At 40.8% G+C, this 25,947-nt stretch overlaps 2 protein-coding genes across 5 annotated transcripts in view; one reads left to right on the top strand and one right to left on the bottom strand.

Moving 5' to 3' along the window:
* nav1.L (neuron navigator 1 L homeolog) overlaps positions 1-25,947 on the top strand; it is a 147,298-nt gene that overhangs the window by 11,870 nt on the left and 109,481 nt on the right. The gene's annotated exons all lie outside the window — the stretch shown is intronic.
* On the bottom strand, positions 21,041-24,901 carry LOC121399975. Its single transcript, XM_041582036.1, has 2 exons — positions 23,725-24,901; positions 21,041-21,331 (listed from the first exon to the last, which is right to left on the bottom strand). Exon 1 carries the CDS (start codon positions 24,717-24,719, stop codon positions 23,727-23,729), a length of 993 nt encoding a protein of 330 aa, XP_041437970.1. The 5' UTR covers positions 24,720-24,901; the 3' UTR covers positions 21,041-21,331; positions 23,725-23,726.

Here is a 25,947-nt window from a genome sequence, read left to right on the forward strand (position 1 = left end):
GTAGTTTATGCTTTACTCTGACAGTGTTTTTTTTTTTGTTTGAAGCAGTATTAAAGTGCAAGGTTTTTTGGTCCTTCCCACCAGCATACTTCAACTTTAGGTGCAACCTGAGCCAAAACTTTGTTAGTACAGCGTTTTGTATTAAGAGTGAAATGTGCAATTTTGGACAGTAGTCCAGTCTGCATACTGTTTACCCAGAATTCAGCATTTTCCCCCACAATTTCATTTTTATACCTCAAAACAAAGTGATACGCTAAAGGCAGAGTTTTTTATGACATTTCTGAAAAACGCCTACAATATTGCAATTGGTTACATTTATCTCACCCAATTTCTTACATACAATTGGAAAACACCCTAAATAATGACACTAAGGGGCCAATTCACTAACTTCGAGTGAAGGATTCGAAGGTAAAAAACGTAGAAGTTTTTTTTGGGCTACTTCGACCATCGAATGGGCTACTTCGACCTTTGACTACAACTTCGAATCGAAGGATTCGAAGTAACAATCGTTCGACTATTCGACCATTCGATAGTCGAAGTACTGTCTCTTTAAAAAAAACTTCGACCCCCTAGTTCGCCATCTAAAAGCTACCGAAGTCAATGTTAGCCTATGGGAAAGGTCCCCATAGGCTTGGCTAACTATTTTTGATCGAAGGATATTCCTTTGATCGTTGGATTAAAATCCTTCGAATCGTTCGATTCGAAGGATTTTATCGTTCGATCGAAGGAATTATCCTTCGATCGTTCCATCGAACTATCTGCGCTAAATCCTTCGACCCTCGATATTCGACCCTTAGTGAATCGGCCCCTGAGGGTCTGAACAGTTTGATGCCAAAAATGCATAGATATACCAAAGCAGCTGGCATGTGCAGACCACAAATGAAAATAGTGCATGTGAATTTTCTCCCTGCCTGCGTATTATGTGCCACAAGGCCCCCAACAGTACAAATTTCAAAGTACACATTCTAACAAATCCAAAATAGGTAATTATGTCTTACTACTCCAAACAACCATACTGCAAAGCTAGAATTAATGCAGCAATTTTTTAGAATTTTTTTTGGAAAAGAGACTAAAAATATTGCAATTGGTAAGATTCTTTTAATTTTAAAGTTTTATTTATTGGATGCAACTTCAACTTACAGAGGTAAGGATGATTTACTATAATATTCAAAGTATACATTGGTTATTCACATGGGTTGAGCAACCCTTCACCAGAACAAGAGCCAACTTTGAATAAATAGTACAATTGAAGAGCAAATCCTTTTTTCTATTTTAAAACTCAAACACTCAAACGGGTGCGAGGGGAGGGGAGGAGTTAGGGCCGTGTGAGCTTGCATTGGCATCTGTTCCCAAGTATGTAGGTGATTTTGCTAGTTAGATTCTTGGGGTGTGTTCATATCAGTCATATCAACCCATACGCCTCTACTAATATATGTTAGCTTGTAGAGGGAGAGTGCTTGGTTCATTATAGATTTCCATTTCTTTAGGGTGGGTGAGATGGGCAACTTCCAAGTTAGGATAATCTTTTTCCTGGCATAGTAATAAAGCAGTCTCAGGAGGGTGCATTATTTATTCTGGGCAATATTCTCCACTAAACCCAGTATACATTCTTCTGGGGATTGCACATTTGGCATGTCTAATGCTTCCACTACAAATGCCACCACATTTCTCTAGAACTTAGCGATCAGTGGGCAGGTCCAGAACACATGTAGAAATGTACCTAGACTTGATCTGCATTTAAAACATAGATTGTCTGGCTTAAGTAGCATCCAGTGCAGTCTGGCCAGTTAGAGATAGGTCCTATGAATCGTACGGTACTGTATCATAATATGATATCAGGACCATGCGGACACGGGAGGGGGGTGCGCACGTGTGAAGCGTAAGGCGCTGGCCTCTAGACGCGGCTTCATAAAATCCAGCCCTGCATATGAATTTTCTCGCTGCCAATTTAGCTTTTGGAATCTGAGCCCCTTGAGTGCGTATTATGTACCATAAGTCCCCCAGAAAACCATAACTTTTTGGAAAGTACAAACTGACAAATTCAACAAGTGAAAAGTCACCTGTGTATACCAAAGTACCAAACTGTAAAGCTATGCTAAAAAACGCATAAGGAACAATAATGAAGGGATACAATTGCAATAAAACTCCAAAAATTGCCCAAACCAATGAAACAACAAAATAATTGATTCAACAGTGTAATTAGAGTTCAAAATACCTGATCCCATAGTCACACTGCCAAAATAAACAGTTTTTAGGTAAAAAACAAAAGATACAAGTAAAATGAATAAGAAAAAACAAAAAATTTTTTGTGTATACACGTGTGTACACTTCTAAAAGAGTGTGTAAGTGTGTGTGTGTGTGTGTATATATATATATATATGAATAAGTGTGCAAAAGGAAACAGAAGTGTACGAAATAAAAAAATGGCAATCTTTACTAAAATATGTGTGTAAGTGTATAAATGTATGCAAGTGTATTTAAGTGTGTGCAAGTGAGTAAAATAACAGGCACTTACCATTTTTGTTGCAGGAGGGTCATAGATGGTGTCCTGGGGTTCTAGAGAGCAGAGCATTGCGCAGCAGGAAGTGTGTGGGTGGCACAGGAAGAGGAGGAAGTCGGATGAGCAGCAGATGTGCGTCTGCTGCTCTGAAGGTCTGCCCCACGGGCAATCGTTTCGCAGGGCCGACATGACAGCCCCCCAGCTTCGTTGCCCAAGGGGCTGTCATTCCTCCCGACTCTCTGTGAAGGCTGCAAAAGCCGCCGATGTAGAGAAAAGGGCTCAGCTGCAGCAGGATGTACAATGTACGTTCTTGGTTGTCTTGGTTGTCTGAGCCCTTGTCTGACAGCACACACAGCGTACGTGCTTGGCAGGCAAAGGGTTGAAAATGAACAAAAGCTTAACTAAAGAAGTAGCCTAGAAATGGTATACATTATGTTTTGGACTTCTGTACCAGCCCAAGGCAATTTTTACTAAAATATGGGTGTAAGTGTATAAATGTATGCAAGTGTATTTACGTGTGTGCAAGTGAGTAAAATAACAGGCACTTACCATTTTTGTTGCAGGAGGGTCATGGATGGGGACCTGGGGGTCTAGAGAGCAGAGCATCGCACAGCAGGAAGTGTGTGGGTGGCGCAGGAAGAGGAGGAAGTCGGATGAGCAGCAGAAGTGCGTCTGCTGCTCTGAAGGTCTGCCCCACGGCAATTGTTTCGCAGGGCCGACATGACAGCCCCCCAGCTTCGTTGCCCAGGGGGCTGTCATTCCTCCCGACTCTCTGTGAAGGCTGCAAAAGCCGCCGACGCAGAGAAAAGGGCTCAGCTGCAGCAGGATGTACAATGTACGTTCTTGGTTGTCTGAGCCCTTGTCTGACAGCACACACAGCGTACATGCTTGGCAGGCAAAGGGTTGAAGATGAACAAAAGCTTAACTAAAGAAGTAGCCTAGAAATGTTATACATTATGTTTTGGACTTCTGTACCAGCCCAAGGCAACCACAACCCTTTAGCAATAAAGATCTGTTCCTTCCAGTTTGCTGTCAGTTACTGAGCTTATATGAGTCATATTCATTTCTAGGGTTTAGTTATCCTTAAATGTTTTGTAGACTTGTATACGGTATGGAAACTAAATTACAGAAAGGCACCTCCTCATCCAGAAAACCCCAGTTCCAAGAATTCTGTATAATAGGTTCCATACCTGTACTTTTCCCTTCTACCCCTAATGGTTTATAAACACACTAATAAGTTCTCTACATTTCAAGTTTTACATTGACTCTCTTTTCTAAAATGCCTCCCTTCTTTCCCCACTGCTCTTAATGCAAGGATTCTCTCATACTCTCTAGTATTTGCTATTTTGTCCCTACAGACTCAAAGTTGCTGTGTTGTACAACCCAAGCTATACCTTGACTTTACACATGCTGTTCTAAGCATTGCTTCATTCACTGCCCTTTTAGTTCTGTGTCTTTCTTCATATTTTTGTTGTATAAAATGGATTATGTATTCTCATAGTACCTCCCTCTGGAACGAGAATAGTTTATATAAAGGAGAAGGAAACAGCAGTAGAATAGAACAGCACCACTTTAACTTTTGCAGATCTCTGTGCATCACAGCAATGGCAAGTCAAGAACAAATAAGTATTCAGAACTTTTTCCATTGTATACTGTATAGGTTCCATATTACTCACAGCGCTGCTCTGCACTTCCCAGTCTTCATGCAATCACTTCTATTCTTTATATAAAACCAAACATTTGCATAGCGTATACTGATTTCCTTAGATTTGTCTAACCCCCCTGGCCTGTCTCATGTGTATAGCTCACTAATGCAGGCTATAATGATATAATAATATCCCCAAAGAAACTCTGATCACATGCAGGTTTCCACCATTGTTTTTGACCCGTCTATTCTTCAAATGCATCTAGCCAATAGGAAATTAAGCTTCTGGTTTTCATGGTGACACACAAACTCTCTGAATCATAAAGCACATGGGGGGAATGAGGACAGAGGAAAAAAGATGGTGGATGCAATGTTGTAATCAGTCACATTTCCACTGGGAATGTGAAAAGTAAGGCTGCGCATATTTGGAAACAAACCATTCTTTTGGGGACAGTGTGGTGACAATATAGTGGCTTGTTTTTGTACACATACATTTTCTACATTCTACATCTTCAGCACATCTAGGTGGGGGAGTGGAGGAGCGGCTTTTAAAGCCACTCGCTCCTTCCCCGCTCGCTCATAAGCCCCTAGGCAACAAGTGGAGCAGGTGGGAAAGTGGCCCCTGAGGCACGATCTCCCAAGGGCCCCAAAGTTACGGCAAGCATGTGTGTTTGCTGCTGCCTGCTGCTGGCCACACTCCCGCTTCCCTCCAGCGGCAACCCCTGACAAGGATCTCCGTGGAACAACTTCCTCCAGCCGGTCCCACATAGCAGAGGAACGATCTGCTGCCTGCAACCCCCCAGATTAGTGTTAACACACACAAACACACACTTTTTACACTATTACACACTTACATTTACACTTACACTCATTTACATTTTTACAACACATATTTTGCCAAGTGTACACAAACAAATACACACTTACACAATTTTAAAGCTTTTTTTCTTACTGTATCATGTATCTGAAAAAATCTTTTATTGCCTTTTATGAATAGTGTATTCACTAACTGCACTGCGCATTCCCTTTTGTATGTTTTCATTTTCAGTTCTGCATTGGTTTTGTTCGCTTGTTTCTGTTCGTAAAAATTATTTGGCCAAAGTACCAAATTATTCTTTGGTACTTTGGTTTTGTTCATGGAAATTTTGTCTGCTGTATATTCATCTGGGGGTCTCTGTACATCACATTTTTTGGTAAATCTATATATTTTAGAAAACATATGGTTTTCTAGGGTCTCCATACTGTTTGGGGGTTCTTACGGCACATAATACACATAATGGGTGCTTATATTGTAGTGTCGTATGTGAAAATTCATATGTACTATTTTCATTTGGGGGTCTCTGTATGCCACATAGTTTGGTAAATCTTTTCATATCAGGCATCAAACTGTTCAGTAGACCCTTGGCATTCATATTTAGGATGCCTTTTGCTGGAACGTTATGAAATGTGGGGTATATAATGGGGTAAAATGCAAGCTTTGTGATGATTTTCCAAAATTTCATAAAAAGCCTTAGCTTTGCAGTTTGGTAGTTTGCAGTAGAAAGACATATTTATCCATTTCGTCAGAATGTGTACTTTCGGAAAATATATGGTTTTCTAGGGTCTTGGTACTGTTAGGATGTCTCATGGCACATAATACACATACCAGATGCTTATATTGTGGTAGCCAGAGTGTCATATGTGAAAATTCATATGTACTATTTGGATTTGGGGTCTCTGTATGCCACATAGTTTGGTAAATCTATTCATATTGGGCATTAAACTGTTTAGTAGATCAGCTTTCTTTCTACCTGTAATCTGACACTTCCTGTCTTTCCCCCCCCCAGACTGATTCTGTCTCCTCCTCTCGCTTCTGAGTGATTGCCCCTTGTTGCTCAGCAACGGATTTGGCACCTATTTGGAATTCCAGAGCTTATAATCAGTGGGGGGTTGGGGTCTCTGGTCGCATTTTTGTATACTTTTGATAAAGATCCCTGTGAGGGATTGAAACGTCGAGTTAAATAAAAAGTTTTTCTTTATTTTGCCTGAATATCCTGTGAGTGCCGCCATTCTTCACACACATATATATATATATCTATATATATATATATCTATCTATCTATATATATCTATATATATATATATATATATATATATATATATATGTATAAGTATGCATGGGGGAGACAAATCACATAATAAATATATACAGAATCATAAGACAAAGAGCTCAAGTGCTATGTGGTAAGAGACGTAGTGGGAAGGAGGTCCCTGCCCCATAGAGCTCACAAATCGTAGATGAAAAAGTGCATATGGTAAGGCATAGTCAGTAGGGACAGGACTAGGCTAATGTTCTAGTGCTCCAAAAAGTAGGTTCTTAGTTTTATCTTGAAGAGATCAAAGGAAAACTGTACCCCAAAATGAACACTTAAGCAACAGATAGTTTACATCATATTAAGTGGCATATTAAAGAATCTTACCAAGCGGGTCTATATATATATTAAAGTAAATCTTGCCCTTTTACATCTCTTGCCTTGAACCACCATTTTGTGATGGATGTGTGCTGCCTCAGAGATCACCTGACCAGAAATACTGCAACTCTAACTGTAACAGGAAGAAGTGTTGAAGCAAAAGACACAACTCTGTCTGTTACTTGGCTCATGTGACCTAACAAGTTTGGTTTGTTTGTGTGCACAGTGAATCGTATGATCCCAGGGGGCAGCCCTTTTTTTTTAAAATGGCAATTTTCTATTTATGATTACCCAATGGCACATACTACTAGAAAAGTAAATTATTATGAAAATGGTTTAGTTACATGAAGCAGGGTTTTACATATGATCTGTTTTATGCAATATCTTTTTATGGAGACCTACATTGTTTGGGGGTATAGTTTTCCTTTAAGAGAGAATTCCTTACAGAGGAATTCAGGGATGGAATTCCAGAGGTAAGGAGCAGCAAGATAGAAGGGTTTGAGACAAGAGGTGGCAGTGGACGTGGATGGTGTGAAGAGAAGGTGACTCTGAGAAGAGCGGAGAAGACGACCAGGAACGTATAGTGACACAAGAAAAGAAATGTAGTCTGTGAAGGGCTTTGAATGTTAGCAGAATGATTTTATATTCCATTCTTTGCTTAACAGGCAGCCATGCTAAGGATTTTAGTTGGGGTTAAGCAGCTTCCCTTTTAGGAGAGAGCAGAAGGATCCTGGTAGCAGAGTTTAAGATTGATTGGAGAGGAGAGAGATGGGAGTCAGGAAGACCAGTTAGGAGGAGATTGCAGTAGTCTAAATGGGATAAGATGGAGTGTTTTGGCTGTTGTTTGTGAAAGAAATGGGCGTATCTTGGCTATATTGCAGATGAAGAAACAACAGGTTTTGGCAGTATTATTAATATGATTAGAGAAGGAGAGGGACTGGTCAAAGATGACCCCTAAGAGGCGCGCTGAGTTAACCAGGTTTATAGTCATGCCATCAATAGTAATGGTGAAAGGAAGATAAGGGCTTGGTTTGGGTGGAAAGACCATGAGCTCAGTCTTGGCCAAATTGAGCTTGAGGTGGCATTGGTTCATCCAGGAAGAGATAGCTACTAAGCAGTCTGCTATCTGGGTTTGAACGTCAGAGGTTAGTGAGGGAGTGTCTAAATATATCTGAACGTCATCCTCATACAGGTGATATTTATGGCCAAATGAAGCTATAAGGACTCCTAAAGAGAGTGTAAAAGGAGAACAACAGATGACCAAGTACAGAACCCTGAGGCACCCCCACATTAAGATGAACAGGAGGAGAGGATTTGTTTGCAAAAGTAACAGAGAAGGAGCGGTCAGAAAGGTAGGAAGAGAACCAGGATGCAGCTTGATCATGGATACCAATTGAATGGAGAACTTGCATTAGAACAGAATGGTTAACAGTATCAAAAGCATCAGAAATACCTATTTACCCGTTTTAGATTTGTTTGAATCTGTATTTTGGAAAAATATGCGTTTCTAGGGTCTCCACACTTGTGGTCTCATGGTACATAATACACACATTTTGGATTTGGGGGTCTATGTATGCCACGTAGTTTGGTAAATCTATGAATATTGGACATCAACCTGTTCATGTTCAGTAGACCCCTGGTGTTTATATTTAGGATGCTTTTTTTTGCTGGTAGGTTATGAAATGTGGAGTATATAATGGTGTAAAATTCAAGCTTTGTGACGATTTTCAGAAATTTCATAAAAACTGAAAAGTTTAGGGTAGTGATGCTGCTTGATGCAGTGCCATAAAAAAGAAACATTTACGCATTTTAGTTTTAGATGTGTATTTTCTGAAAATATTAGGTTTTCTTGGGACAACTCTAACTTTATTTTGAGGCCTCTAAATGCGAGATCCTTTGGTAAACCTATGCACAATGGGAATCAAATTGTTTGGAGGACCCCTGGCAATCATATTTAGGGTGCTTTTTCTTGGTACATAATGATACATGGACAATACGATGCTGGAAATTTGAAGCTTTGAGGCAATTTTCAGGTATTTCACCAAAACTGACAATTTTGGGCAAGCCTTGCAACTCAGTAGTTTGGAATAGAAAGGCATGGGTACCCATTTTCGATTCATCTGAATGTGTACTTTCCATAAATATATGGTTTTGGTAGATAAACTTTTTTTTCTGTGTTTTTAACGCCACAAAAAATGCAAAAAATGTGTTGATTTTTCATTAGCTGAAGTCCTGGACAATTTGGATGCGCTAACTTCATTTTGGAGTCTATAGATGCCAGATACTTTGGTCATCCTTTGCACAATGGGCATCAAAATGTTTGGTGGACCCATGACAATCATATTAAGGGTACTTTTTCTTGGTACGTAAGGAAACATAGGCGATATGGTGCTGGAAATTTGAAGCTTTGAGGCAATTTTCCGATATTTCACCAAAACCGCCAATTTTGGGAAAGCCTTGTAGTTTGGAGCAGAAAGGTATGGGTATCTATTTTAGATTTGGCAGAATTAGTACTTTCCAAAAATATATAGTTTTGGGGGGTAAACATATTCTCCTGTGTTTTTACCCCACAAAAAATGCAGTAAATGTGTTGATTTGTCAGTAGCTGAAGTGAACTCTGGGACATTTTCTATGCGCTAACTTAATTTTGGTGCCTGATACTTTGGTAATGCTATGCACTGTGGGCATCAAACTGTTCGGTGGACCCCTGGCATTCATATTTGGGATGTTTTTTTCTTGGTACCTAATACAGTGTGGGAAATGCGGAGCAGCAAAATAAAACCTTTGAAGTGATTTTTCTGAATTTTAATAAATCTTTATAAAAAAGACAAGCTTTGATGTTTGGTAGTTAGGAGTAGAAGACATACCCATTTTGGAATCTGCAAAATGTGTACTTTTCAAAAATATATGGTTTTCTGGGATAAACCTACTGTTTCAGGATTATTTTGGCTTTGGTATCTAAAGTATGCTGATTTCTCCTGTAGTGCTTTTGTAATTCAGTAATATATTGCTGGGCGTTTTTGCTGTACAGAAGCCATAAATCTCCCTAAAACTATACATATCTGGTATTGGCACGTTCGATCGACATGAGGCTTCCCAAATCAGTTGGATTTTCGTGCGTAAAATTAAATATTTTACTGGTATAAAATGTTATGAAAAATTTAATTTTTCTTTTATTTTTGGTATTTAGCGCTACAAATCTTTTTGCAGAGGTGGAAATACACAAAATCTCAGACAGATTTAGGAAGCTCAAGTCCTCCCGAAAAAAAAAATGTGTAGTTTTCTTAGGTAAACTAAAGGTTTCCCCTCAGAAATTGCCCCTAATCTGAGAGAGCACAAAAACGTCTGGCACTGAGTGCAAATCAGTAAAGTACTTGCTCCATGTTGGAATTATACTGCTTAGGAGTTTGCTAAGGAGAATAGGCTTAAGGGCTCTTACAGACGAGCGTTTTTACCTGCGCTCCCCTGCGTTCCGGTTTTCTGCGTTCAGCCGCAGGGGAGAGCAGGAATAGACGCATTACATTTTTTCCAATGAGGCTGTTCTCACACAGGCACGTGTAGGCGCCAAACGCAGGAAAAAATGCAGCATGCTGCGTCTCAACCTGCCTACACGCGCCTGTGTGAGTACAGCCCCATTGGAAAAAATGTAATGCGTCTATTCCTGTGCTCCCCTGCGGCTGAACGCAGAAAAACGGAACGCAGGGGAGCGCAGGTAAAAACGCTCGTCTGTAAGAGCCTTAAGGCACAGTCTAGTGTGGCACGAAGGAACTAACATAAGACTTTAAACCAACAAATTCCTAACAAGCCGTGAAACTAATAATTGGTAAGGAGGTATAGGTCTGTTGCAAATACTAATTCTTTTTATATTGGTATAACATCTGTTTATGTATTAAACATTGTACTGATTGCTGTGGGCTACTGCACCTGTGCAAACTTTGTGCATTTTATTACATTTGGCAGTTTGTTTCTATATACAACCCATCCACTTAAATTATGAACTTTATGGGGGAATGGACTTTCTTCCTCTTGTGCCCTGAAATACTTGAAACTTCTCATCTATTGTGTAAAGTTATTGATGTTATATTTTTGTAAAGTTCCCCTTCTGTTCTATTAATATATTGTTTGAATGTACAGTGTTCTGTATACAATTTAAACAGTAGTGCTTTGTCACTCCAGCTATTTATCGCTTTGAGGGGCTGGGGGTCGAATAACAGCAAATCACCCATGCAGTGTTAATGAGAAATGCTGGAAGAGAAATGTCGCAATTGTACCTTAAAACCAGGATAAAACCTGATTAATCTTACAATGTTTTGAGTTTCAGACGCAGAGGATACAAATGACTTAGGTTGAAAAAAGACATACATCCATTTTGGTACTAATGTTTATGTCTATATAAAACCTGCCTAGCTACTAGTTCATCCAGCAACAGTTGATCAATAGCAATTTCATTTACAAATAACTAAAAGCATGTATATAGTTGGAAAGTTACATACATTTACATTTTCTTGCAAAGATAATTTTTTTGAAAGACTTCTTTTAAGATGAAATGTCTTTATTTTTGAATTGATGCCAATGCATCAACTGGCAAAATCTACTGGTGAGCAAAGCATCATCATTATTGTATGTTTATACAGAACAGAATGCAGGACATTACCTTGTTGGCTCTTCCTTATAATAACATTTATAATTATAATAATAATTATAATAATAACTAATGATGTTCTAGTAGACAAAGTAGGAAAGATTATTTATCCAGAAAACCCTAGGTCCCGAGCATTCTGGATAACAGTTCCCATACCTGTACTAGTTGCATAATATTTGCATGAAAAAAACACCAATATTAAAGGTGTTCTTTTAGTATAATATAGAGAGTGATAAAAATTTGCAGTTTTTCATACTGTACTGTGCACATGCTCCTGGTGATGGTCTGTTTTTCTAAACTGTAGCGTTAGAACAGATTATGGGCTGGAAATGCAGGACATCTAATAGCACTACAAAAAAGACTAGAGGTATGCCTTGCACTTTCCTTGTCCTTTAAAGTATTATATACAGCCCTTATTTTACAATTTTTTTAGCCCAACCATATCATGTTTCAGTGGCTGCCTCTTTGTCTTAACCCATCACATCCAGTGTGCAGGCTCCAGGGATCACAGAGGAGTACTATGTGCACTGGAAGGTGATCAAGTCCTGGGAAACCTGCAAATAGGATGTGACATAGGTTGTTAGAGATCACTAGATTGAGTATAGAATAATTTGCTATTGGGTACTGTGACATGAACTATCATCTATTAATGTGTTGGCAATGTTACTGCTTCAGTCAATACAAGGGTATTGTATTCTGAAGCAGAAAAATAACCTACACCTGAGGAACGGATAGCGTTACACATCTCCCAAAACTTTGTATTTGGTGTGATTTTGGTGTCATGTGAAGCTATTAAAACAAAAAAACACACACTTTTTTTCACAAGTGCCAATGTTTCCACTTGAGCCCGTACTTTTTTTTTTTTTGGGAAATAAAATACTCCTCGAGGAGGAGTGTGTGCACTGGAAGCTGATTGGGTTCTGGAAAGCCTGGTTGGTGGAAGTGACCTCATGCGCACACATCGTGTGTCGTCACTTCTGCGGCGTGAGTGTGTGTGAGTCACGCGCACAACATGCTGATGTCATATGCACAGGGTAGGGGGCATGTTAAGGTCCCTTGCCTATGGTGGCATTGGACCTAAATACAGCCCTGCTTCTACAGTGTGACTGTTGCCTTATGATCTGTGAAAAGCTTGTCCTATGTGGCTTCAGCCCTCTCATTCTCAACCAGAGTCACTAACTACAGCTGCAACTGAAGGCACATTCTTGCAAGAGTAAACATGCATTTAATATCAGTACCAAAAGGGTCTGAAGGAAGCAGCCCCCTTAGAATTCAGTCAATGCCTGACAAATGATTATGTCTACACACAGCCATTCTATAACATACAAAAAGTTAATTTGAATGGGACACACCCCTTTAAAAGTATTAAGTATGTCAAGTAAATCAAAAGGTATATTTTTTAATTAAATCATTTTCATGTTATCCAGAATGCTCAGGACCTGGGGTATTCCGGATAACGGATCCTCCTGCAATTTAGATCTTCATACCTTAAGTCTACTAGAAAATCAAGTAAACATTAAATAAACCCAATAGGCTGGTTTTACCTTCAATAAGGATTAATTGTATATTAGTTTAGATCAAGTACAATGTACTGTTTTATTATTACAGAGAAAAAGGAAATATTTTTTTAAATTTTGATTATTTTGTTAAAATTTAGTCTATGGGAGAAAGCCTTTCCGTATTTCGGAGCTTTCCGGATAACGAATCCCATACCGGTACAAAAAATGTGCAAAATCTAGGAGGGTGAATATACTGCATGAGTCTATACCATTTTTAGTACAGGAAAATATTTTTGCTGCTGCAAAATGCCAATGATTTCTACCACTTAATTCCTGTTTTATTGTTCACTTGTGAAAAATCCAAGGGTATGAATACTTATGCTAAGCCCTGTATAAGTCTCTGCCATATACAGTAAAATATATTTCTGCCTCTTGCTGCTGCCAAATACTATTGATTGATACAAATATATTTTATAGTTGAGTGTTCCTGTTACCAAGGAAACTACAAAACTGAAATTTTTGATTTTGAATCAGGCTGGAGAATGGCCTTTTTTAAATTGCTGCTCAGATTAGACAAAGCTTGTGTTTTTTTTTATGCATTACCCACACAGAACACATGCTATCAGAAGAATATACACTAGTCTTAACATAATTGAAGGGAGAGGCATTTTGGGAAAAAAAAGCAAAGCAGAGGGGCTCATATACTAAAGGTGGCCATACACGGTAGTGATGTGCGGGTCGGATTTTACTGTACCTGTCCGCGCCTGACTTCTGTGTTCCTTTAATAGACTTGCGCTGCTTGCCAATGATGTCACAAAAGGGGCAGGGCGAGCAGGCGCGCAGCTATAAAATCTGAAGTTGGCAGTCTAAGGTGGCGGGTGGGGAGAGCAGGAAGAGGAGTTCGACCCGGACCCACCCTCCACCTGCAAATGGGGGTGTGAGGTCGGGCCAAACCCGCCCGACCCGCGGGTATCGAGCCAGCCCGCACATCACTAATACACTGACTATAAAAGTGTTGGCTCCAAGGGCCCTTCCTGACCAATCTGGTTGAAATTTGGCCAGATGGACAGGCTTAAAAATTCAGTTGGGGTGAGTAACACATCAGGTTGTTGATGTGGTCATCGCCTTACAGCATGTTTGAACTGTGTTGTGGTTAGATTGTTCAGCCCATGTTTCCTACCTCAAGGTTGGCATATTGGTAAATGCACAATCGTTAGGGGCTGACTTTACTTATTGTAATTAATTTACAATTGGGTGAAATGTATGACCCATAAGTCTTCAGTCCTATTATTTTCTTCTACAACCTCTTCCTTAAAGGATAAGTAAGCCTTTAAAATAAGTGAATGTAAAACTGATGAGGGTGCTATTCTAGTATTTTTGCAATTTACATTCATTATTTATTTTCTTTTAATTCCAAGATATTAAGGGATATATGTACTGTTAATATGAATGAATTTTGTTCCAACAGTGCCACCTGCTGCTAAGTTTACCACCAGTCTGATCACCAAGTAGTCAAGGAAGTTGTCAGGAGAAAGAAAGTGGCTGTTCTGATGTTCTTCTGCTTAGGAAAGATGTGAGAAAGGTTTCTAATTTTATTCCTAAGCAGAAGAACATCAGAGCAGCCTCACTTTCTTTCTCCTGACAACTTCCTTGACTACTTGGTGGTCAGACTGGTGGGAAACTGACCAGCAGGTGGCACTGTTGGAACAAAATGTATTCATATTAACAGTACATGTATCCCTTAATATCATGAAATTAAAAGAAAATAAATAATGAATGTAAATTACAAAAGTGCTTAGAATACCCCCTCATCAGTTTTACATTCACTTATTTTAAAGGTTTACTTATCCTTTAATACAGAGTTTCAAACAATGCTCAAAATACAGGCATACTTCTTTTCTATTTCCCCTGTCCCTCAGAAACAAAGTATAGCTTTCTACACTTACTGCCCAGTTGTGTGCTGCTATGTTTCATCTATGCCAGTTACATCACATTTTTCATCCAGTGCTATTAACATAAGATCTCCCATTTTGCCAAGTTTTTTTATTAATTCAGAATTGAGAAATATGTCTTTCTACTCCAAACTACTATTACTTTTCAGTCAGGGCATCATGGAAGCCCTGTAGGATTTGAAAGTCCAATTTAAAGGGCCAAATTATCCTTTTTTACCATCCATTGATATGATTAATAGACTGGAGTATGAATAGGAGAGGGCCTGAATAGAAAGATGAGTAATAAAAAGTAGCAATAACTATTAACGTTTAGTCTTACAGAGTATTTGTGTTTTTTTTTAGTTGAGGTCAGTAACCCCCATTTGAAAGTTGGAAATGGAAGAAGAAGGCAAATAATTTAATAACTCTAAAAAGTAATTAACCATTCTATCACATACCAATACAATGAAATTATGTAGCAATTATGTAACATTTAAAAAAAATGAAGCAGGAAGGGATGGGACCCTTATTATCAGAGGGGGGTCAGCTGGTTGATAAAAGCAAAATAAAAGCGCAGATTCTGAACTCATATTTTTCATCTGTCTACACAAATGAGGAACCAATAAGTGAAGGTTTCCTTCTTAATAGTCCCAATTCTAGTAATACAACTAATGATGCATGGTTCACACATGAGGAAATTCAAAAGAGACTTAAGATTGTTAAGAGTAACAAAGGTCCGGGGCCAGATGGTATTCATGCCAGGGTACTTAGTGAGCTTAGCTCTGTGATTGCCAAACCTCTTTACTTAATTTTTCAGGATTCATTGAGATCTGGCTGTCAGGGAGCCAATCATCTTGGCAAAGGGACACATGGTTCCTCAAGAACTGCTCCAGAGCTTGGTTCACACGTTCAGCTGCCCCATTTGTCTGGGGATGATAAGCGGAGGAAAACTGGAGAGTAATACCCAGAACTTTGCACAGGGAACGCCAAAATTTAGCTGTAAACTGGGAACCTCTGTCAGAGACAACTTCCACAGGAAAACCATGCAGACGGAAAATATACTGGATGAAGAGCTGAGACAACTCCACAGCAGAGGGAAGCTTCCGCAGGGGAATGAAATGGGCCATCTTGCTAAAGCGGTCAATCACAACCCAGATCACAGTGTTTCCACTAGAGGGGGGAAGTTCAACAATGAAGTCCATTGCTAAATGAGTCCATGGACGAGAGGGGACAGGCAATGGTTGTAATGACTCACTGGGGCGAGAATGGCTAGGTTTGGATGTGGCACAAACGGTACAGGCAGCAACAAAGTCTTTGACATCTTTGCGAATAGTCGGCGACCAAACTAAACGTCTAAGGAGTTCAAGAGTTTTTTCAGGACCAGGGTGTCCTGCTTGCTTGGAGCAGTGGGTTTGTTGAAGAATAGGAAGTCGTAACTCGGAGGGAACAAAAGCCATCCCAATGGGGGTATCCGGAGGAGCAGAAGACTGTCCAGCCAAGATTTGTTCGGCAAATTGGGGAAATAGAGATGCAATAATCTTGGTGGGGGGAATAATAGGTTCAAGTCTTTCTGGTAGACGATCACCCGGAGTGAAACTTCTGGAGAGCGCATCGGCCTTCCGATTCTTGGAGCCAGGACGATAGGTCAGAACAAAGTTAAAGCGGGAGAAGAACAGGACCCACCTGGCCTGACGAGGATTCAGTCTCTTGAGAGAATGTATGAACTCCAAGTTCTTATGATCAGTATAAATCGTGACTGGAATTGAAGAACCCTCTAGGAGGTGACGCCACTCTTCAAGAGCAAGCTTGACTGCCAGAAGTTCTCGATTCCCTACATCGTAATTATGTTCTGCAGGAGAAAACTTTCTGGAGAAAAAGGCACAGGGGTGCAATTTCCCATCTGCAGAATGTCTCTGGGATAGAATAGCCCCAGCACCTACTTCAGATGCATCCACCTCAATGCAAAAGGGTAACTTAGGATCCGGATGACGGAGGACTGGGGCAGAAGAAAATGCGTCCTTTAGGGACTGAAAAGCTTCTACAGCAACTGGAGGCCAGGACCTGGGATTACCTCCTTTTCGGATAAGAGTAAGGATAGGTGCAATACGGGATGAGAACCCCCTGATGAATTGCCGGTAGTAGTTGGCAAATCCGATGAACCTTTGAATAGCCTTGGTGCTCAAGGGAAGGGGCCACTCTTGGATTGCTGACACCTTAACGGGATCCATCTCGAAACCTTCTGGGGAGATGATATAACCCAAGAAAGGAATCTTAGACACCTCAAAGACACATTTCTCCAACTTAGCGAAGAGAGAGTTCTTCCTCAAACGAGAGAGTACTTCTTTCACCTGGGAGCGATGAGATACAAGGTCTTTCGAGAAGATCAGGATGTCATCCAGGTACATGACCACAGACTTTCCCAAGAGATCCCGGAAGATGTCATTCACGAGCTCTTGAAAGACAGCGGGGGCATTACAGAGGCCAAAGGGCATCACGAGATATTCATAGTGCCCACCCCGAGTGTTGAATGCCGTCTTCCATTCGTCCCCTTCACGGATGCGGATGAGGTTGTACGCCCCACGGAGATCTAATTTAGTGAAAATCTTAGCCCCTTTCAATTGGTCAAAGAGCAAAGCAATTAGAGGCAAGGGGTACCGGTTTTTAACAGTGATCTTATTAAGGCCCCGGTAGTCAATGCAAGGACGTAGGCCTCCATCCTTCTTTTCTACGAAGAAGAAACCTGCCCCGGCAGGAGAAGTAGAGGGGCGAATAAACCCCCGCTGGAGATTTTCCTGAATATAGTCTCTCATAGCGGAAGTCTCAGCCGGAGAAAGAGGGTAGGTGCGACCCCTAGGGGGCATGGTTCCTGGCAGGTGATCGATAGGACAATCGTATGGTCGATGTGGAGGAAGGAATTCTGCAGACTTCTTACAGAATACATCAGAGAATTCCCTGTAAAAGGAGGGTAGAGTCTTCAGATCAGACATAGAGATATTCACCCTCTGGAGGGGTTCAGCAGGAAGACAGTGCTGCTGGCAAAATGGGCTCCAACGAGAAATCTGTCCTGCGGACCAATCAATGGTGGGATTATGCAGGCGCAGCCAAGGGAGACCCAAAACGCCAGGAACGGATGGGCAGGAAATAATTAGGAACGATAGTCTTTCTTTATGCAGCGTCCCAACCTGCACAGGCAATTCCCCAGTCGTCATAGAGATAAATTCAGCCTCCAGGGGTCTGTCGTCAATAGCAGTGACACGAAGAGGAGTGGACAATGGGAATAAGGGAACCTCCATGTGTTTGGCAAAAAGAGTGTCCATGAAGTTCCCAGCAGCTCCAGAATCAATGAAAGCTGAGCCGACAATGGTCTTAGTGGCTAGACGAATCTGTAAAGGAAGGAGAAACCTGTGAGTGTTCTCTTGAGACTTCGGAGTAGTGCCCCCTACATGAGTTACCCTAGATATACCTCGGGGCACAGAACTCGTGGGCTTCACCGGACAAGAGTTCGCAAAATGAGACTGTCCGCCACAATACAGACATAGGCCAGCCATTCGTCTACGGAGTCTTTCTTGTTCGGAGAGACGAGCCCTTCCAACTTGCATCGGTTCCTCAGGAGGAGAAGTAGAAGCTTGAGTAGCTGGAGTATGCAAGAGAGGTCTCTGGAAGCGGGGTGCCAACAAGGGTTGAAATCTTTTACAACGCTCCCTCTCTACTTGATGCTCTCTGAGACGAGTGTCCACCTTAATGGATAGTGCAATCAGATCTTCCAGCAGATCAGGGAACTCTCTGGAGACAAGATCATCTTTAATGCGAATAGACAGACCTTGATAGAATACGGCCTTATAGGCACCGTCATTCCAGGAAGTCTCAGCCATCAAAGTTCTAAAGTCAATAGCATAGTCACTGACACTGCGGTTCCCCTGCCGGAGTTGCAGAAGACGAGATGGGGCATTGGTGACCCGACCCAGGGCATCAAACACAGTTCAAAATGCTTGAAGAAAAGCCTTGGCATCAAAAGTCCACAAGTCCAGATGTTGCCCACTCAAGCGGTTTGCCCACCAAACGAGACATCACATAGCCCACCTTGGAACGTTCATTGGGGAAGTGCGAGGGTTGAAACTCGAACTGGATCTGGCACTGTGTAGCAAAACCTCTGCAGGCCTGTGGGTCCCCACTGAAGCGAGGGGGAGGCGGAATACGAGGCTCACCAGACGAGAAACCTGTGGAAGACGAAACGACCGCCATGGGAGGATTTACAGCAGCTTGGGAAGCAGGAGATGCTGGAGGTACTCGAGAGAGAAGGGTATCGAGTGCCTGCCCTATGCGATACTGCTGGGCTTCATATTCCTCCATGCGGGATGCTAGTCCGCGGAGCGCTCGTCCGACATCAGGCGTAGCTTCCTCAGTAGGATCCATGGCCCAAGTATAATGTCAGGAAGCCGGGAGCTCCCTCCAGGGAGGTAGTCTGGATCAAGGAGGAAGCCCTCTTGAGGGAGCAAGGTCGCAGTGTCCAAAGGGTTAAACAAAGGAGTAGTCAGAATCCAGGCAAGAGTTTCACGGGCAGGCAGATAACAGCAAAATCCAAAGTCCAGGCAAAGGGTCAGGATAACAATCAGGAACAAGAATATAGCAATATCAAATGTCAGGGAACCCAGGATACACATAGGCAATGTTTCCTATATTTGGGCAAAAAGAAAGACTTACACTCGCACACCCTGGCCGTCCAGACTCCAGCAACTCCCAGGTGCTCGATGCCAGAGGGAATGGGCAACCTCAAAAACAACGTAGAAACAGGACACACCGGCACAACATGGGTAATTCCAGCAGGTAAAACCTTGCTCGTTTATTGCGGATGCAACGTTTCAGGGCGTGACCCCTTTCTCAAGCATGCTTGAGAAACGTTGCATCCGCAATAAACGAGCAAGGTTTTACCTGCTGGAATTACCCATGTTGTGCCGGTGTGTCCTGTTCCTATACTTGGGCGCCATTCTGGCGTCTGGGTAGCGTTTTTATGTTTGAATTTGGCGCCATAGTGACGTCACCGACGTTGGCGTCGATGCGCTGGCGTGTTTGCGCCGGCGCCGCTACCCACGTGGCGGCCATGGGCGCCGCCATTTTGGGAGCGACGCCGGAAGAGATAGACGCGCCGCCTGGAGCTCCTGGAACTGCTCCGGGCGGTGTTCGTGACACTGGCATAGTGCCAAGAGACTGGCAAATTGCTAATGTGGTGCCTCTATTCAAAAAAGGATCCCGTTCTCAGCCTCAAAACTATAGGCTAGTAAATCTGACATCAGTGGTAGGAAAGCTTTTCAAAGGGTTAATAAAGGATAAGATACTGGACTTCATAGCAAATCATAATACTGTGAGTTTGTGCCAGCATGTTTTTATGCGTAATAGATCTTGCCAGACTAACTTAATTTCTTTTTATGAGAAGGTAAGTAGAGACCTCGATTCTGGGATGGCAGTGGATGTGATTTACTTAGACTTTGCTAAAGCATTTGATACAGTGTCACACAAAAGGTTACTGTTTAAATTAAGGAATGTTGGCCTGGAACATAGTATTTGTACCTGGATAGAGAACTGGCTAAAAGATAGACTACAAAGAGTGGTGGTAATGGAACATTTTCAAAATGGACCAGTGTTGTTAGTGGAGTACCACAGGGCTCTGTACTAGGTCCCTTTCTTTTCAACTTGTTTATTAATGGACCTGGAGGTGGGCATTGAAAGTACTGTTTCTATTTTTGCAGATGATACTAAATTGTGCAGAAGTATAGGTTCCATGCAGGATGCTGCCACTTTGCAGAGTGATTTGTCTAAGTTGGAGGACTGGGCGGCAAACTGGAAAATGAGGTTCAATGTTGATAAATGCATAGTTATGCACTTTGGCAAAAATAATATCAATGCAAGTTATACACTAAATGGCAGTGTGTTGGGAGTTTCCTTAAATGAGAAGGATTTAGGGGTTTTTGTAGATAACAAGTTGTCTAATTCTGGGAAGTGTCATTCTGTGGCTACTAAAGCAATTAAAGTTCTGTCTTGCATAAAAAAGGGCAAATGAAAAGCAATAACTCCAGCAGCACTCCGATATGTGAATCAAAGGTTATTTATTCATGCCATTAGCAGAGCGACGTTTCGGGCTATTCCAGCCCTTTATCAAGCTAAATGCACTGTGTAACAATGTACTTAAATAGGTGATTAAGAGGGAGGGGTTACAGCATAGTTCCCACCTCCCAGTGTGAGACACAATTCCCAGCATTCCCAGTGAGAATATCAAAACTTCAGTGAAACAAATACAATCATAATAGATTATTTAAAAGTAGTTAAAACATTTATAGTACAACAAATGTTAAAACATATACAGTATATCATAGTACGTATTAAAGTGCTTAGTGTCCTTGAAAAATTCCAAAAAACTTTGAGGGTCAAAGGGGAGGTCAAAGGAGATCATCTGATTCCAATAGCCCCCCACTTTTCCATATATTGTGCAATTGTGCCACTTGTTGATTTAAAAGAGAATTAGTGAATAAAACATTAAAAATTAAAAACATTTTGATTCTGTAGCCATTTCGACATTTGGACACTTACATATTTATGCTCAACATCTGGAATGCTGGATACCTACAGTTGTCAATGCACCAGCACATCCCAGGATTGGAGCAATGAAATTCTATAAAGCAAAAATATGACATATTTTATATTACTTCAATATCACTGGGTATATTGCATTGTATTACATTGAAAAAACATTTTGTTACACTTCAAGCATGATTTCTTCGGAATTACCATACTATATAAATAATTCAGGGGTATATTCTCGGTTTAGTCCCCCAGGGCACAACGTACCTAATCTCGATATCCATTGCATTTCCAATTTCTTTAATAAATAATTCTATCCCCTCCGCGTCTAAGAGGGCCTATATCATCTATCACTTGGTACCTCAATTGGCTCACTGTATGTCTCGCTTCACTAAAATGTGACGGAATGGGTAAATGATTGTAGTTACACCTTATGTTGGATTTATGTTGTTTGATCCGGTCTTTTATCTTCTGAGTTGTCTCCCCGACATATGCCAGTCCACATGGACATTTAATTAAATAGATGACAAATGTTGAATTACAAGTATAGTAATTTGCAATATTAAACTTCCGTCCAGTATGCGGATGTGTAAAAAATTGCCCTTTTGTGATGTTGTTACAATTCGCACAACTTAGACAAGGAAAAGTCCCCATTTTGGGGGTTCCCAAAAATCTTTGTGTACCTTTATTTGTCGGACCAATATCCGCTTTTATAAGTATATCTCTAAAATTCTTGCCTCGCTGATAGGCCATCATTGGGGCTTTTACAAAAGCTGGTATATGTGGGGCACATGTTTGTAAGATGTGCCAATGTTTTTGGATGATCTTACGTAATCCATTACTGGCTACAGAGAATTTACTTACAAAGGCAAGTCTATCAGTATCTTTTTGTTTCCTTTGTTCATTCTGTGAAATCTCCCTGATATCCTGTATACAGGAGTTCAGGAGCATTTTAGGGTAACCCCTCTGTGAAAACCTTTCCCTCATCTCCTCTGTTCTCTTATGTTCGTTTTCCTGCTCTGAGACTACGCGTTTAACTCTCATGAACTGTGTTTTAGGCAAGTTGTTTTTTAAGGCAGGAGGATGAAAGCTGGTGTAGTGTAACAAACTGTTACGATCTGTCTCTTTTTTATAGAGATCAGTTTGGAGACCAGAATTCTTTTTCGTGATCCATATATCTAGAAAGTTAATCCTCAATAGATCATGTATAGTGGTAAATTTTATAGTCGGTACCACCGAATTTAGATGGTCACAGAACGCCACCAGACTCTCAATTGTGCCTGTCCACAACATGATGATGTCATCGATATATCTTCGATATAATTGGCAATACTCTACAAAATCCGAATTTGTGTACACATATGTACGTTCGAAAAAATCCATGTATAAATTTGCATATGTGGGAGCGACATTGCTTCCCATGGCAGTGCCTTGTAGCTGTAAAAAGAAATTATCTTGGAATAGAAAATAATTTTCCCTTAGAACGATATTCAATAAAGCAAGAAAGAATTCTTTGGCTTCATGTGAATATTCGCTATTGTCTTGCAACACAATACTTATGGCTTGTATGCCATCATCATGAATTATGGATGTATAAAGACTTTGAATGTCCATGGTTACAAGTATTGTCTCATCTGTCACAATAAGGGTATCTAAGATCCCTAGTAATTGTGCTGTGTCTTTCAAATATGATCTAGTTTTAATCACAAAAGGCTGTAGAATCTTGTCAAGATATATCGAAAGGGGAGCAAAGATTGAATCACTACTGGCCACTATGGGGCGCCCTGGAGGTTGTTTTGGATCCTTGTGAATTTTAGGTAACGTATAGAAAACGGGAGTTATAGGGTGCTTCTGTTGTAGGAATTGCTGTAACTTATCGTCTATCAGGTCATCTTCTCTAGCCTTATCAACAATGTTGCGAACCTTGATTTGTATACTTTTGAGGGGATCTGCTGACAATTTCAAATATACATTTGTATCACTTAGTTGTAACAAAATTTCGTTGATATAATAACTCTTATTTAACACAACAAGAGCTCCTCCTTTGTCCGCTGGTTTAAATATTAACTCATTATGTGTCAAAATTGTTTCCAATTGTATTCTCTCTTTTTTATTCATATTGGGTTTAATACCCAAAAAAGGATTGGTTTTAAATTTCAATTTCAATTTATCAATATCATTTTTAACCAGTTTGATATAGGACTCCACCACCACATCCGTGGTTGGGGGAGTAAAGGAGCTCTTGTTACGCAAATTTACATTCTTTAATGTGAGTTGTATCCCCTCCTCATTATTGCTCATACGTCCACTCTCTTCAGTTACACGTGGGCCTGAAAAGAAAGATTTTAACCTCAGATTCCTAAAAAAACGTTCACATTCAACGTCCAACTGAAAGGGGTCACACCTGTTCGTGGGACAAAATGAAATACCCTTGCTAAGCAATGTCACTTCAGCGTTATTTAATTGAATGGAAGAAATATTTACCACTAGTGTCTCTGTCCCGTCCGTGCTCTCCGTTCTGGCTGTCTGCGTTGGTCCCATTCTTCGCTTGTGTCGCCTCCCCCCGCGCCTTTTTGCTTTTTGTATTTCTTGTGGCCCCCATCTAAAAAAGAAATGGATGATGCCGACGATTCTGAGGTCGGAGGCTCCGATGGCTGGCTGTCAGTAGATTGATCCCTTCCACCTCCACCAGTTCCACGATGTCCTAAGTCGCGTGTATCGCGTTGTTGCAGCCTGTCAGAGGGAAGCTCCCTGGTGCGCTCACCGTGTTCCTGTGGTCTCTGGCTGCGCTGCTCCTGTGGGCTATCGGTCGAGGAATCCCTTCTGTGTTCTCCGCGTCCCTGCTGTCTCTGGTTGCGTGTCTCGCGCTGATGACGTCGTCGTGTGGAGCGTGGCTGTGTAATTGAGCCTGATCGCTCATTGCCTGATCGCTGCCAATTGTAGATGCGGCCCGAGTTGTAATCAAGTTCATCTCTTTGAAACTTTTTCCTTTTCCTACTTTCAATCTCGTGCCTGTGTTTAATCAAATTATCCTCAATCGACTTCAGCTGTATCCTGTATTCCTCTGTCGATGGGTATGTTTTCAGCTTGTCATTTAGATTGTCCATTTGCATAGAGGATGTTGCAATTTCACGATGTAGGAAATCAATGTTTAATAGGATTATATCGAAGGAACATTTATTTATTATCATCTCATATTTCTGTGTAAATTCCTTATTGTCTCTGAAAATCGTTGGTCGCAAATTCACCCTTAAACCCCTGGGTATACGACCAACCTTATAATATTCGGTTAGCGTTGTAGCATGGAGATCCAAACCGATATATCTTCTTCTCTCTCTTTCAAATTCTCTCAAGAGGGATACATCCGTGGCTGTTTGTAAAAAGGCATTATCCCCTTTATTTTGTTGAATGATCTTATTAGCTTCTACTTCACTATAAGTGAAAGTCGATGGTAATTCCTGACTTGTTTGTTGCAACATTGTAATCGTGTAGGGGCACTCTTCTTGGCAGAAAATCAATGTAATCAAATCAAATCAGTAAGGTGCCACACTCACACAGAATCACCTTTTGCAGCGTCGGGTGCACAGCTGTGTTCCTCTCTGCCCGAGGAAAAATTCAAATGAAAAGCAATAACTCCAGCAGCACTCCGATATGTGAATCAAAGGTTATTTATTCATGCCATTAGCAGAGCGACGTTTCGGGCTATTCCAGCCCTTTATCAAGCTAAATGCACTGCGTAACAATGTACTTAAATAGGTGATTAAGAGGGAGGGGTTACAGCATAGTTCCCACCTCCCAGTGTGAGACACAATTCCCAGCATTCCCAGTGAGAATATCAAAACTTCAGTGAAACAAATACAATCATAATAGATTATTTAAAAGTAGTTAAAACATTTATAGTACAACAATGGCTACAGAATCAAAATGTTTTTAATTTTTAATGTTTTATTCACTAATTCTCTTTTAAATCAACAAGTGGCACAATTGCACAATATATGGAAAAGTGGGGGGCTATTGGAATCAGATGATCTCCTTTGACCTCCCCTTTGACCCTCAAAGTTTTTTGGAATTTTTCAAGGACACTAAGCACTTTAATACGTACTATGATATATATGTTTTAACATTTGTTGTACTATAAATGTTTTAACTACTTTTAAATAATCTATTATGATTGTATTTGTTTCACTGAAGTTTTGATATTCTCACTGGGAATGCTGGGAATTGTGTCTCACACTGGGAGGTGGGAACTATGCTGTAACCCCTCCCTCTTAATCACCTATTTAAGTACATTGTTACACAGTGCATTTAGCTTGATAAAGGGCTGGAATAGCCCGAAACGTCACTCTGCTAATGGCATGAATAAATAACCTTTGATTCACATATCGGAGTGCTGCTGGAGTTATTGCTTTTCATTTGAATTTTTCCTCGGGCAGAGAGGAACACAGCTGTGCACCCGACGCTGCAAAAGGTGATACTGTGTGAGTGTGGCACCTTACTGATTTGATTACATTGATTTTCTGCCAAGAAGAGTGCCCCTACACGATTACAATGTTGCAACAAACAAGTCAGGAATTACCATCGACTTTCACTTATAGTGAAGTAGAAGCTAATAAGATCATTCAACAAAATAAAGGGGATAATGCCTTTTTACAAACAGCCACGGATGTATCCCTCTTGAGAGAATTTGAAAGAGAGAGAAGAAGATAT

Source organism: Xenopus laevis, chromosome 2L (assembly GCF_017654675.1).
Source record: "Xenopus laevis strain J_2021 chromosome 2L, Xenopus_laevis_v10.1, whole genome shotgun sequence".
Classification (NCBI taxonomy): domain Eukaryota; kingdom Metazoa; phylum Chordata; class Amphibia; order Anura; family Pipidae; genus Xenopus; species Xenopus laevis.

What these genes read in the sequence shown, in the direction of transcription:
- LOC121399975 (XM_041582036.1), bottom strand. Translation starts at nt 24,719, where the DNA reads ATGTTGCAACAAACAAGTCAGGAATTACCATCGACTTTCACTTATAGT.